At 40.8% G+C, this 13,437-nt stretch overlaps 1 protein-coding gene across 1 annotated transcript; it reads right to left on the reverse strand.

Annotated features, from left to right (window-relative positions):
• Positions 1–1,526: 1,526 nt before the first annotated feature.
• LOC107771597 (F-box/FBD/LRR-repeat protein At1g13570-like) lies at positions 1,527–4,225 on the reverse strand. The gene is made up of 4 exons (XM_016591007.2): positions 4,070–4,225; positions 2,395–3,228; positions 2,134–2,298; positions 1,527–2,033 (listed from the first exon to the last, which is right to left on the reverse strand). The coding sequence occupies exons 2-4, from the start codon at positions 3,199–3,201 to the stop codon at positions 1,755–1,757; spliced, it is 1,251 nt and encodes a 416-aa protein (XP_016446493.2). The 5' UTR covers positions 3,202–3,228; positions 4,070–4,225; the 3' UTR covers positions 1,527–1,754.
• Positions 4,226–13,437: the final 9,212 nt, after the last annotated feature.

Genomic DNA, 13,437 nt, shown 5'->3' on the forward strand with positions numbered 1-13,437 from the left:
CTTTGATTTTGTAGGGTTAGTACTATATAAGGCTCGCGTACTATCACTTTTATTTATTTAAAAAAAACATTAAAAAGTGAATGTCCATTCCTCATATAGTGAAATTTAGCAAACAAAAGTTTTCTAGAAAGAAAAGAAATTCTATGATTTCTTTCCTTAATACTGCTATTTAGACACAAGATGTTTGGAGAACAAGATCTTTCATTTAGACACTTCATCTAAAGTTTGTTTCATTTTAACCATGTATTTACTGTGTCATTTAGACACAATTTTTAGGCATCCATACGTAATAGATGCGTGAAATTCACACGCCAGGGTAACCAATAAGATGGAGACACATGGATTTATTAACAATTAAAAAAAGACTTTAGAGAAATGAAAAAGAATAAAAGAAAAACAAGAATCCCAACCCACCCCTCCCCTCCGTCATCTTCCCCAACGACCCCCACCCCCTTCCTTTCCATCTTCATCTGCAAAACAAAGTACTCCCATAACCATGACTTGGCTTAATTCTAGGCCACATTGCCGGAAATGGAGTTTCAGGGTTCCAAATCAAACAGAACAAATGCAAAATTTTGCAAAATTCTTAGACTTCACCGGAAAAGTTCGTACTTGGGTTTTTTGAAAATCTGAAAATTAAGGTTCGAAGTTGGTTGGGTGTTCGAGTTTTTGGTTGTAAACGCTGATACGAGGTGAGGTCTGAAGATTTGAGCTTTGAATTGAACTGCTTTTCTAGGGTTTTGGGTTCGAAACTTGAACTGATTGTTCGACGAAGAAGACGAACTTAGGTCTTTTGATTTCGCGGTTGTTTGTTCGAATTGATCACTGGGGCTTGGTATTGATATTGTTTAGAGTTTTCATTTCAAGTTTTAAATCATTTGGTGAAGATTTGAGTGAGATTGGTTCATTTTGGGTCTGTTGAAGCACAATGATATTCTTGGCTTTCACTGGAAAAGTTCAAGCTATTTCCATTCATTTCCATTCATTCATTTTGGCTTTCATTTTGAGTCGGAGAAGATGACGGAAAGTGGAGGAGACAATGGTGGAAATGGTGGTGGACATAAAGAAGAAGAAGGAAATAAAAAAAACAAAAAAAATCTATTTTTTGGGCTTTTCACGCGCCCATATTGGGTGAAACTCACTCTATGTGCCAACTCAGCAAGAAGTGTTTAATTGGAACAAAATTCATGTAACGTACGTGCTCAATAGGAATTCTCTTAAGTTCAGGTGTCTAAATGAAAGATCGTGTCAACTTTAAGTGTCTCCGTATGTATTCAGCCTTCTAAGAACTCGGAAAGTAGGACAATATCGGGCTAAAAACAATGAAGGGTTTCCATCGAAAGAGGGTTTGTGAAGCAATCAAACACAACACGGAAAGTAAGTAGTTTTTAAAGGCTTGAAACTTGCAATGCTCAGGGAAGAAAATTAACACACTGCAACCAACAACCAAACCTTGAAGTTTGAAATAAAGAATCACACCATCAAATTCCTTGTAGAAAGTTTTCATTTCAAGCATAGGCATGTAATGTAAAAACACTAAGCATCGTAATAACAAAGTTGAAGAAACCATCCACATTCGCTTTTATAATTTATGTTTTAGACTTCACCCAGTCTTATGGCAATTAGGCAAACTACAACATTAATAGTTTAATACTACTGCATTCTATCTTAAATCAACATCCAAACATTTTACACAAGGATCATGGTTTGATTGAAGAATCGAGACGATAAAAAAGGAAGGTAAATATGGATGCTTATTGATGTTTATAGACAACTTGTGCTTTAGGTGAAGCACGCTGAAAATTTGTTAGCTCAGCAAGTATTGCAGAATCTTCAACTAGACATGGTTGGATTAGCATTCTCACCAGCACCGGAGACTTGGCTAACAGAAGCTTCATAAGCTGCATCTCACGAATTGTGCCATTAGTCCGTATTAGCTTAACTTCCCTGAGGTGATTAAATGACACATCCGAGAATTGTTCTACTTCAAGACATTCTAGAGCAGGTATATCGTTGCCATCACCGGCCTCCACCTAAGAAAGATTAACCAAAACTCAACTCGCTGAGCTTATTGATGATCTAAAAAGTACGAAAATAAGAAAGTCACTACATAAGAAAGAGAAACAAGGAAACCTTAATTTCCACATATTGTAAACATGGGAAGCTTCTTAGCAAGCAAAGAGCACATGAAACCTCTTCCAAGACAAACAGACAAATACTTGATATGCAAAGATGTTTGACAAAGTTAAGATTAAAGGGAAGCCTTGTTGGTACTTCACCTGCTCCTGCAAAAAAGAACTAAAAACAAAATGCCAAAAATCAGAATGCCTCAAAGCCCAAAAGACAATCAACCATTGAAAATGCAGTACAATAAAGTCATGAAGCGACATTTACCGTGTCATTCAGATGGAGATGCTCGAGAGCAATAAGAGGCTCAAAAAACTTGGCAATATTACATTTTTCTTCCACATAATTTTCTTGTGTAAGTAAAAGTTTTGCCAGAAGAGGGATACTTTTAAAGCAAATACATCTTATATTGCCTGTGAAGTCAAATGATCTCAGCATCGGAGCATTAATTTCAATGATGTCACTTAAACCTGAGATCTGCAGCACCAATTGCTCGAGCAACGGGGAATGAGAGATAAAACTTTCAAGCAACTTGGAAGAAATTGAAACGTTGTATAATTTCAGGCTAGTTAACCTATCAAATCCTTTGAAGGTTGGAGGAGGAAGTATTAAACAATTTTTTAGAGTCAGATGCCTTAACTGCAAACATACAAAAAATGAAGAAGGCAATTTGTACGGGTTACCCCTCGGAAGTCTAAGAACAAGATGTTTAATGACATTCCTAGAGAGGAAATACATCAAGTTATCGAGATTAGGACAACCTTCCAAGTTAGGAATGCATAGGGTAAACTTTGTAATTGGTCCTACATGAAGGGTCAAAATGTGGTAGATAATCTTTGTGAAGTTACTTGTAATGTATGTTAGATCCTTCTTAGTTTTCCAAAGTGCTTGATCAAGCGTCAACTGTGGAATTCTACACCAGTTATATCTCCATTTCTTCGACAAGATGCTTGTCCTCACAGCATCTCGTAAAGGCAAACGGATAAGAATTTCATCAACTACATTCTCAGGAAGATTGTTAAGTACATCAGGGGGTAAAGTTCTAACACAATGCTTTTTGCCCTTTGGAGCCATCGTAGATAAAAATTCGCCAATAAGAACCTGTAGAAATCAAACACAAATACAAAGATGAGAAAGATCTCCAAACTGCTGCAACACTTCATTAATACAGAGGAATATTCAGATCTATTATACAAAAGGAAAATAGAACGAGAACCCAATTAGCATTTGCTTCTATTACGCTTATCAACGGACATCTATAGCTAAACAAAAGTTCAAATTAGTAGCCTAAATAAGCTTAATAGATTTTTTTTCACAATTTGCATAACCCTAAGCTTGCCTGACAATTATAAACACAACGGAAACTAGTTGAAGCGACTAATCATTCTCCTTTCAAACAAATCAAAAATGCTTCTGTCAACCAAATTAAGATCAAAATCAAGCTTCTAAGCTGTCTTTTTCCTTTTCTTTTTTATAAAAGTAAAATTCTGTTTTCAATCCCATTACAAAAAAGAAACATCAGTTGCTGCACCTTGGACACACCACCTTCTTACCCCGAAAGTGTTCTTTTTCGGGAGAGGTGCACAAACCGCCATTCTTAGGGCTGCTATTTAGGGCCAGTACTATTTTAGTCCTGAATTTTAAACTAAAAATCTTAATTTCAAGACAATTCAAGACATAAAAATTAAACTGAACAACTAAAATCAGGACGCACAGGCTAATTCCTAAGTAACATCCCTTTAGAGTGACTATCTGGTGTCATTTCTACTTCTTTTTCACTTAAAGAATTCATGCACATACCCAAGAAAATCAACATCTAAAAAAGAGTACGAAAAAAAGAAGATAGAGCCTTTGTTTCATAAACTAACACCACCCAAATGGGAAAGAAATGATTATTGAAAAAAAGAAAAAAAGAATAGCAGAAGCAGAATTTTAAGCTTACCTAGAACTAAGATTACTGAAATTGGAAATCCAAAATCAAGTCTTCAGCTGTTGACGAAGCACTTTGTACTTTTCAAGTCTTAAGTACTTTTGCCCTTTTGGCTTTTAACTCTTTGGATTGATCGGCAAAGAGAGAGAGAGAGAGAGGAACTGGAATAATAGATTGTAGAGAAAGAAGTTTTCTTAAATTAGAGGAAAATGAAAGGGCAGAGGACGCTATAATTAATAAAATAGCCATTTTTAATCCTATAATTAATAAAATAGCCATAATCTTATAATTTCAAATTCTATAAGTGAAACTTGGAATAATATCACAGAGTTTTTGTGCAATTTAAAACTCCATGACAATGGCTTTTTTTAAATACACGTTCGAAAAGGGATAAGTATGCCCTATTTCTGTGCAAACAAACAGTGATTAGATCTTTTAAATTAGAGATATTTGGTGGATGAATGACTTCTTGATAAGAAAAATCCTAGTTAAAGAATATACCTCTGCCTAAAACACGGAAAATTATAAGTGAAACGTCTGCATAACTTCTGATCCTATATGTAAAACTCCCATAGAATATACTATAATTCAAAAATTATATCTTAATTGTGTGATGTCACAAAACATGATGTGAAATAAATTTATGCTAAAGTTTGTATTCATCGCTAAAAACTAAAAAGGAGAAAAAGATACTAGATTTTATGCTCAGAGTCCCTCAATGTTGTCTTTTGAGTTCTCTCGGATAGATAAGGGCTTCACTGTAGTTTTACTAAACTAAATACGAGGCAACTGCAACGTATTCACTTTATAAAGTTATACTCCATCCGTCTTAAAAAAGATGGTACTTTTCAATAACAATTAAATTTGATTTTGTGGTTAAAAAAATAGGAGATCTATTTTTATGCTAGTTGTTAGGCAATGGATACTAAATAAAAGATTAGAAGGCAAGATTACAGCTTAGAGGCGATATGTAGTCAAACCAAACGGCTGGAGATCGGGGCCTCGAGCTGTCGTATATGAGGCCTCGAGGTCGAGTTGGGTGGCCGGCTTAGAGCGATCGAGGGAGGACTAGCAGTTATGAGAGCTAAAATGATGGCTCTCTATGATCAATGATAAGCAATAAATGAAGAGCAATAAAAAGAACACAATGGATATAAGCAATAAATGGAAGTAATTAAATCAAGAGAATATGTTACAGAGTAGAGAGAATGTTCTTGTATATTCAATATTGAGCATCAGATGACTACAAAATGACAAGGATCCCCTTTATATATGAGGGGGAATCCCAACATAGTACAAATATATTTATTACAAAGATATGGGGATTGTACAGCCATTTAATGCCCTAATTCGGGTCTGAGCTGGCTCACTAGACTTTGTTAGCTCTAGTTACGCGCCTTGGGAACTCCCCACTTTTTCACCACAACCGTTGGTCTGTACTGCCCCGAGGTCGAGCGTCGATAGCCCTCAAGGGGTGAATCTCGACCAAAGTCTCAAACCTTAGAAATGTGCTTATGAGGCATCGTAACGACGGAAAATTGGACCCTCTGATTTTACCGCATACAGATAGTCCCCGAGTTTCTTAGAGTGAAAGTGATAAGAAATGGCTCTGACACCGATCTCCTCGAACCACTTGTGATGATGTCGCGCATATGACATGAGCTTTTGTGATAACTGAGGCGTCCCGTCGGTTCATCTTTCCAAAATCATTCAATGCGCTGCCGATTCTTATTCTCCGAAGTGATAATATCACCGTCGGTCCAGCTCCCAAAAACACATTGCTTGCGCATGCCGATACGTCTTTCGAAGACATTGATGGCATCATCGGTTGCGCTGCCACCCTTTCTATAAATGGAGGCCTTCTTGAACAAACTTTTCATTCAAATATTTTTTAACAGCCTTTCACCCCTTCTTTCTCTTCATCCTCATCCATTGGTATTTCCCATGCTTGAGGCCTGTGGCCTTAAGGTTACATGGTGGCGTTCTCATCAGTCACGCCATGGCCTTTTTCCAAGGCTTTCCCTTACTAAGCGAGATTATACTAATTTGTTGTTGTTGTTGTTGTTTACCCGAGGTGATGAGAGAGAAATCTCAAATTATCCCCGCATTAGAGGATGTGCGGATTATGAACTTCTACTCAACTCTCCTGACTACCCGGTGCAGTGCCTCACTCCTTTTGCTTTCTGTGGAGTGAGGTGGTACTATCCACTAACTGTTGTATTTCGCACTGGTGTAACATCTCAAGAAGTGGCTTCATAATAGTAGTGCTCGCGAGATCCGTACTCGCCAGATTTTTCACTCAGCCACTTTTTCATCCCTCTTTGCTCCTTCATCTTTTTCTTTTTCTTCATCGTCACTTTTCTCTTTTTCATATTCCCCCTTGAAGATGCCATTTTGGAGGATCGAGATGAGGCCCCCGAGGAGATGGTGCTCGAAGATACTGCCACTAAGGATGCACCCCCGAGAATAGATTAGACTCTTGGCTTTTATCATATATGTATTTTTTTTTTGCTTCTTTGTTTCCGTGTAAGGACCCCTCCAGGGCTTTTGTAATCATGGTTTATTAATACAAGGATATTTCCTCAATTTGTCTCTAGATTTATGTTGAATTCCCTCTTTATTTGTGTTTGTGAAAATTCTAAATACATGACTCTACCGATTGATACGAATATCGAGCTCAAGTGTAAGCATTTCTTCTAGCTCTTGATTGATTAACACGATTCCCCGTAGAACCCTTTGTCGTTCCTTGGACCGAGCCCGAATTGGATTGATAAACTCGGGTCATCGGGACCCCCGACCTCAAGTTGAATGAGAGTAGGGCTTCGAACATTCAGAACGAGACTTAGCCTTTTAGACCCCGCGATAGTCCTCGACGGGGGGATTTGCTTGGATGACTGAGAATAAAGATAGCCTTTAGGCTTTTGAAAGCAGTCCCCTAGTGGGGGTTCACTCAAGCTCGGGCGACCTGGAGACTTGTTTTGAACTCAGTGTAGATAGCCTTAAGGCGTTGCAAATATATCCCGGATGAGGGCTTACCCGAGTTTAGATAGTACCTGGGTTAAAGTAATCAATGGGACGGTTATAACTCGACTCGAGGAATCAGGTAACTCGAGGGCCGGAAGGTCAGATAAATGGCTCGTACTTACAATAGCAAGAATTCTCGAGATAGGGTACCACCTTGAGGCCAAGCCCATATGAGTAGGTTTTTAGAGCTTATCTTCTTTTTGAGAGAGATCCTCGATACCGGGTACCATCTCGAGTCTTGTAATGATATTAATGGCTCCTTAAAGCCTATCTTTTTCTTAATAGAGGACCTTAAGATCGGGTACCATCTCGGGACTTGTAGTGATGTCATAGGCTTCCTGGATCCTATCTTCTTTTTGGTGGAGGTCCTCGAGATCGGGTACCATCTCGGGACTTGTAGTGATGTCATTGGCTTCTTGGAGCCTATCTTCTTCTTGGTGGAGGTCCTCGAGATCCGGTACAATCTCAAGGCTTGGTTGATGCGGGGGTCTCTGACCCCAAAACGTCGTATGGCGGCGTCAAGTGCATAACATGGTTATGAAATGACCGAGGCGATCCCGCCGGCAAATCTTCCCAAAGCGATAAAAGCTTTAGCTAGTATTTTTAATTGGCCTTTGAGGTAGGCAGACAGTCGCCGCTTTTTCCATATATAGGGTTGTCTTCACCCTTTTGAAAATTTCCCTATTTTGAGTAGTTATCCTCTTTTATATAGTTCTCATTTCCTGCGTTAGGTCCTCCATTATTTCAATTTTGATGCCCTTGTTCAAATTCCCGCTCCAATTCTCTAGTTTTACTACAGTCATGGCTACTACGTCAGGGTCCACTCGACAAGGAGAAGGGAGTTCCGACTCTGGGCATTTTGTTTCGAGGGGGGATGTTTTGTCAGAAAAGACTCCCAAATTTCGAGGTCATTGGGAGTATGTTTCGAAGTTTATTTCTTTAATAGGAGAGAGGCACCTTGAGTCGATGAGGAAGGACTGTGGATTGGGGGAAAATGTAGTATTGCGGGTACCTTCCCTGGAGGAGAGCATCATGGACCATGCCGAGGATTTTTTGAACGTGTATACGTACCCCTTTACGCTGGGCCCCCTTGATAGGGTTGTGCTTGACTTCTGTCGAAAGTACCAAGTTTCCTTGGCGCAGATTCACCCGTCATTTTGGCGGATAGTATTAATGATGGGGTTCTTTGCAGAAGAAGCAGGTCTTGAATTCACTCTTAGTCATCTCATCAGGCTGTACTGGCCCTTTCACCATCGAGGTATGCTAACCCTGCGATGTCAATCCACCACGCCTTTCGTCGTTGACGACAAAGAAGATGGAGATCGGGGGATGGATGAGTCGATTCGTCCGCGTACAAACTATCGATATTGTCCCTGTGGAGTTTTTGTCATTTCCTGAGAAATGGAATTTTACACGTAAGTGGTACACTCGTGCCTTCGTAGTTTTGCTTATGGCGAAGGCGGGCTCCGTAAATGCGCCTTCCTTTCCCTTTCTGTAACAATTTCATGGATACCGTGTGAGGTCCCCGACCTGTCGGATTGGGCTCAAAGGTTGGCGACCCACACGACTTATAATGAGCGTAAGTGGCGATCTTTGTCTAAGGATAGGTGGGAGGAAAAACACCACGCTACGTGCTATGTGATTTGCTCCCCCCTTTTTTCTTGGAAGAGCATTTTTTCTTTCTACGTACTAACTCTGCCACCATAGGCATTGGGGAGTCTTTTGAAGCGAGATCACGCCCTCTAGGAGAGGGAGGAGGATCGCCGGCTTTAGGACCGAGGGATAATAATAATAACAACAATAAGCAGAAAAGGCCTTTGCAGGACGACAGTGATTGTAGCGAGACGAGTTCGGCCCGGAGGCTCAGAGAGGGCGTATCAGTCGAACCTGCAGCACCCGAGATATCTGGATTTGAAAAAACGGTCCCTCATCTGCTGCCATCTTCCTTTACCATCGAAAGTACTTCGAGGAACGAGGGATCCTTGTCGTCATCTTCTTCTCCCATAGAAGGTACTTCGAGGGGCATTCGAAGCCAGGGGCCACATGTGTCGGATGACCATATACCAACCGGGAGTAGTTCTGTTGAGGTTGACAAAGCCGGGCTGGCAAATGTGCATTCGACTTTCGAGGGAGCTCCGCGGCTCTACTCTGTGTTGAGTTTTAGCTTATCGCACTAGTTTTATAGTTTTTTGCAATTTTCGCTCTTTTATCACGTTTCTCTTTCACAGGCTTTTAACAAGCTCAAATCTGAGTTGCTTCGCCGTGAGGCCAGGCTACAAAAAGCCATAGATGGGGAGAAATCCCTCGGGCTTCTTTGCAATGAAAGGGAAGACGAGTTGGCACACTTGCGCAAGTCGCAGTTTGATCTCGAAAGCTACCTCGAGGAGCAAGTAACTTCTATTTTAAGGGAGTGCATGTTTCTTATTCTATCTTCCGAGGCTAATGTTTCTTTTACTTCAGCTGCAGAAAAAGACAGAAGACCTGGAATGCCTTAGGAATGAAGTTGGTCAAGCCAAGCGCGAGTGGGATGAGCTAAGGGCTCGGGTGGACACCCAAATATCAACTAAGAAAGATGTTTTGGCCAAGGCTTCCGCCCTCGAAGTGCAACTTTGCAACGCTCACGAGAACAGCTTGGTCCGAACAAACATGATTCCAAGACTCAAGTCTGCGCTCCTAAAGATGAAGGCTGAAGTTATGGATGCCCGTTCTGAAGCCGAAATAATCTGAGCTAAGGCTGATAAGAAGGTGGCTGCCTATTTGAAGGAGGCTGCCGATGCTCATGCTGAGCTAAGGGGAGTTCTCGACCAGGGGAGTAGGAATAAAGAGTACGCGGGGTGCAAATCTCGGAGGGAGACCCTCGAGGAAATTCATTCCAGGGGCTTCGATCTCTCGGAAGAGATTAAGCAGGCAAAGGCGGAAGAATATGATGCTAAGTTCCTTCTGTCTGATGCCGAAGATGGAGAGGAAGAAGCTTACGGTCCATAGTGCCCGAGGGGGACGTAGATTAGATTAGTCCTTTCCTTTCTTGTTTTGCGTAGAGTGCTTTCAAAGAACTTTGTAAATGAAGCTTGTATTCCCTCACATATATGTATAAAAGGACACCTCGCGGTTTTATTTTTCATGCATTTACCTTTGCCTTGATTTTAGCCAAATAAACTAGTCTTCGAGTTAAAAGGAATCCTCAGATTCATGGTATGGCCTAGGGGCTCATTGGGCTGGCCCTTAGGCTCTTACGCGCTTGGTCGGTACGACCTTTTAGCGTAAGCTAGCATTTGAGCTTTTATGTTTTTGCTCTTAGGCATATTGAATCAACTATTTTGGGTTCAGTCTCCGAGTCGGGTATCGACTTGAGCTCATTCGACCCTCAAGTTTTTGAATTTTAAGCTGGCCCTTAGGCTCTTACGCGTTGGGTCGGTACGACCTCTTGTATGGGCTGGCGATAGTGGCTCTTATGCATTGGGTCGGTACGACCTCTTGTATGGGATGGCGATAGTGGCTCTTACGCATTGGGTCGGTACGACCTTTTATATGGGTTGTCTTACGCATTTTGTCGGTACGACCTTTTATATGAGCTTTATTTTTCCCTCGTTAAGGACTTTTCGAAATTGTGTTTGCCTGACTCTTCGACGGTTCGATTAAAACCTCGATTGTGAGTCGTTATATGGCGATGATCGAGCACCTCGGGAGGTTTGGCTAGGTGGCTAAGTATCTCTAAGCCTATAGTTTGGAGCTGACATGGTCGGAGATCTTTTGCCTATGTCGACGGTAGCCTGTTTAACCGATTTTTTTGAAGTATTTTTGAGGTAATTGAAGGCCTATGATTTTATAGCGACGGTCAGGCATCCCCGAGTCACGTTAGTTTGGCTGGTATAGCCTTGTGACTGTAGTCATTTGTATTTGGCCGGAGCCTTTCAGTCCCAGAGTGAAGTAGTTTTGGCGTCTATATCGAGGGTATGCCTTTTTAGGGGTCTTACAAGTTTGATATATAGCCTTAACTTTAAGATCGGGATTATGCCTTTAGTAAGGTCTTACAAGTTTTACACGCCTTTGAGGTCTTACAGTTTTGGCTACTTGGTACAAGTATGGTTCATGCCTTGCTTGAGGTCTTACAGATATTGTCACTTGGTACAAGTGTGGTTCATACCTTGCTTGAGGTCTTACAGATATTGTTATTGCCTTATATAAGTCTTATGAGACCGAGGCTGACCGCATGTGGTCTTGTGGCCTCAGGTTTTGATAAGTCGATGGGTGTGGCGATTGGCAACAGTCCCCGAGTCATCGAGGGTTTCTTGGCTCGGGAGCCATTACTTGTAAACTTGGTATTTCCTCACTGAGGGCTTACAATTTTGGGGTTTCCGACCCGGAGGTCATGTGGCCTTGAGTTTGCGATGCTAGTCCTGGAGTGTTCGGGACGTTTTTGGCTCTGGAGCTATTTTGAGATCTTAATGTTGCCTCATTGAGGGCTTACGAGTTTGAAGATCCAACCCGGGGGTCGTATCATTTTGAGTTGTTGACGCCAGTCCCCGAGTGTTCGGGACGTTTTTGATAGAGAAGCCATTTTTGCAAAAATATCGAGCTTCTTCAAAACGCAAAATGCTTTTGGAAAGTATTCTTTGATTACTTGGTATAGGTATACATGCCTTTGCTGTTAAGGGCTGAGTTATTCTATACAAGCATGGTTCGTTCGACCGTTTGGCCTGGTATATTATTTTCCTATCGAGACCCTTTTAGCGCATCTTGACTTCTCCGAGCAGGTGACCTTCCAGGGGGATTCCCCCAGTATTCGAGGTTGATTGCAAAAGAAGCCTTGAATACTTATTGAGTTTTCCTTAGGTAGCATATAGATGTTTCATCGTTAAAAACCTTGCCGATAAAACTCTTTTCGGGATAAAAACTTGGTCGAACGAAGAGAGTGCAATGCATGCTCTTGGAACCTAAGTCCTTTGAGTTGGAAAGCGCTTCAGCCATTTCAACCGAATACCTGCATTCAGGTTAGTATAGAATGTAACAGAAAAAAGGGAGATGGCCATCTTAGTGCTGACGGTGCTTTGGATCTTGATGTGATTCAATCGTTTGTTATGAGGACTCGGTACGGTCCTTTGTTTTGTTTAGTCGGGCATAGCCGAGAATGTAGCTTGTTATCGCTATTTTATTGATTTCTTATCCTTTGGCTCCTTCGAAGGTGGAGGTACTAGTGTCGGCGCCACCTCGTGCACCACATACATTTCTCTTGTCGCATGTTGTTCCCATAGACGGTTTTTATCCCATACTTTGTCGGGAATTTCATCATTTGATAGAGGGTGGATGGTACTGCTCTCATGTAGTGTATCCATGGTTGTCCGAGCAAGGCGTTGTATCTCATGTCGTCTTCGATGACATGGAATTTGGCATTTTGGGTTGTGCCGGCCACATTGACTGGGAGGGTGATTTCCCCTTTCGTTGTTTCACTCGCCATGTTGAATCCATTGAGGACTTGAGAGGCGGGCACGATTTGGTCAAGCAGTCCGAGTTGCTCTACCACCCTCGACCAGATAATGTTGGCCGAGCTACCTGGATCCACAAGTACACATTTGATTTGAAATGTATTTACAAGGAAAGAGATTACCAATGCGTCGTTGTGAGGCTGAGACAAGGTCTCCATGTCCTCGTCGCTGAATGTGAGAGCATCCTCGGGTATGTAACCCCGAGTCCGCTCTAGTGATGGATATTTTTGTTCTTCTGATCATGGGTTCTTGTGGGGCATCGATACCTCCCAAGATCATGTGGATTTCATGTTGTGGTTGTGGGCACGTGATTTTTGTCCTATATTAATTACTCCCATAGATTCAAGAAAATAAATTTTTCCCATTATTTGCAATTTTTGTAGATTTTTCGTAGGATTTTTGCTAATTGTTTGCATTTGTCCATGCATGTTTATTTTATTTAATTCATAAAAATACAAAAAATACACTGCATTTGCATTTAGGATCTAATTTTGCATTCTTGAAATAATTAGTAATTTAGTGTTTTATAAAAATAGAAAAATTACAAAAATAACTTATTTTTGCATTTTTAAATTTTTAGTTTCGCATTTTGGTAGTTTTTCTTTAATTTGGTATTTAATTAGTTGTGGTAATTATTATTAGTTAATTTAATTTGGTAGGATACTTTGATTAGGAATTAATTTAGGTTTTATTTTTAATTTTAATTTAAAAGAAATTAGAAAAAAATGAAAATGAAAAGGAATTGGAATTAAAATCTTGCTGGGCTATTATTTAAGTCTCCATTAGGTCCAAATCAATTCCCTTCCATTAACCCACCAAATTTGCCCAAAACCCGCCATTGAACCCGGTCCAAGTAGTCCATCACCCAGGCCT

Source organism: Nicotiana tabacum, chromosome 20 (genome assembly GCF_000715075.1).
Source record: "Nicotiana tabacum cultivar K326 chromosome 20, ASM71507v2, whole genome shotgun sequence".
In the NCBI taxonomy this organism is placed as follows: Eukaryota; Viridiplantae; Streptophyta; class Magnoliopsida; order Solanales; family Solanaceae; genus Nicotiana; species Nicotiana tabacum.

Bases quoted from the DNA above. Each gene is read 5' to 3' on its own strand.
- LOC107771597 (XM_016591007.2), bottom strand. From the start codon at position 3,201: ATGGCTCCAAAGGGCAAAAAGCATTGTGTTAGAACTTTACCCCCTGAT. The intron at 2,299-2,394 runs GTAAATGTCGCT...TTTTGTTTTTAG, and splicing joins ATCTCCATCTGAATGACACG to TTCTTTTTTGCAGGAGCAGG. The intron at 2,034-2,133 runs GTTTCCTTGTTT...AATCTTTCTTAG, and splicing joins TACAATATGTGGAAATTAAG to GTGGAGGCCGGTGATGGCAA.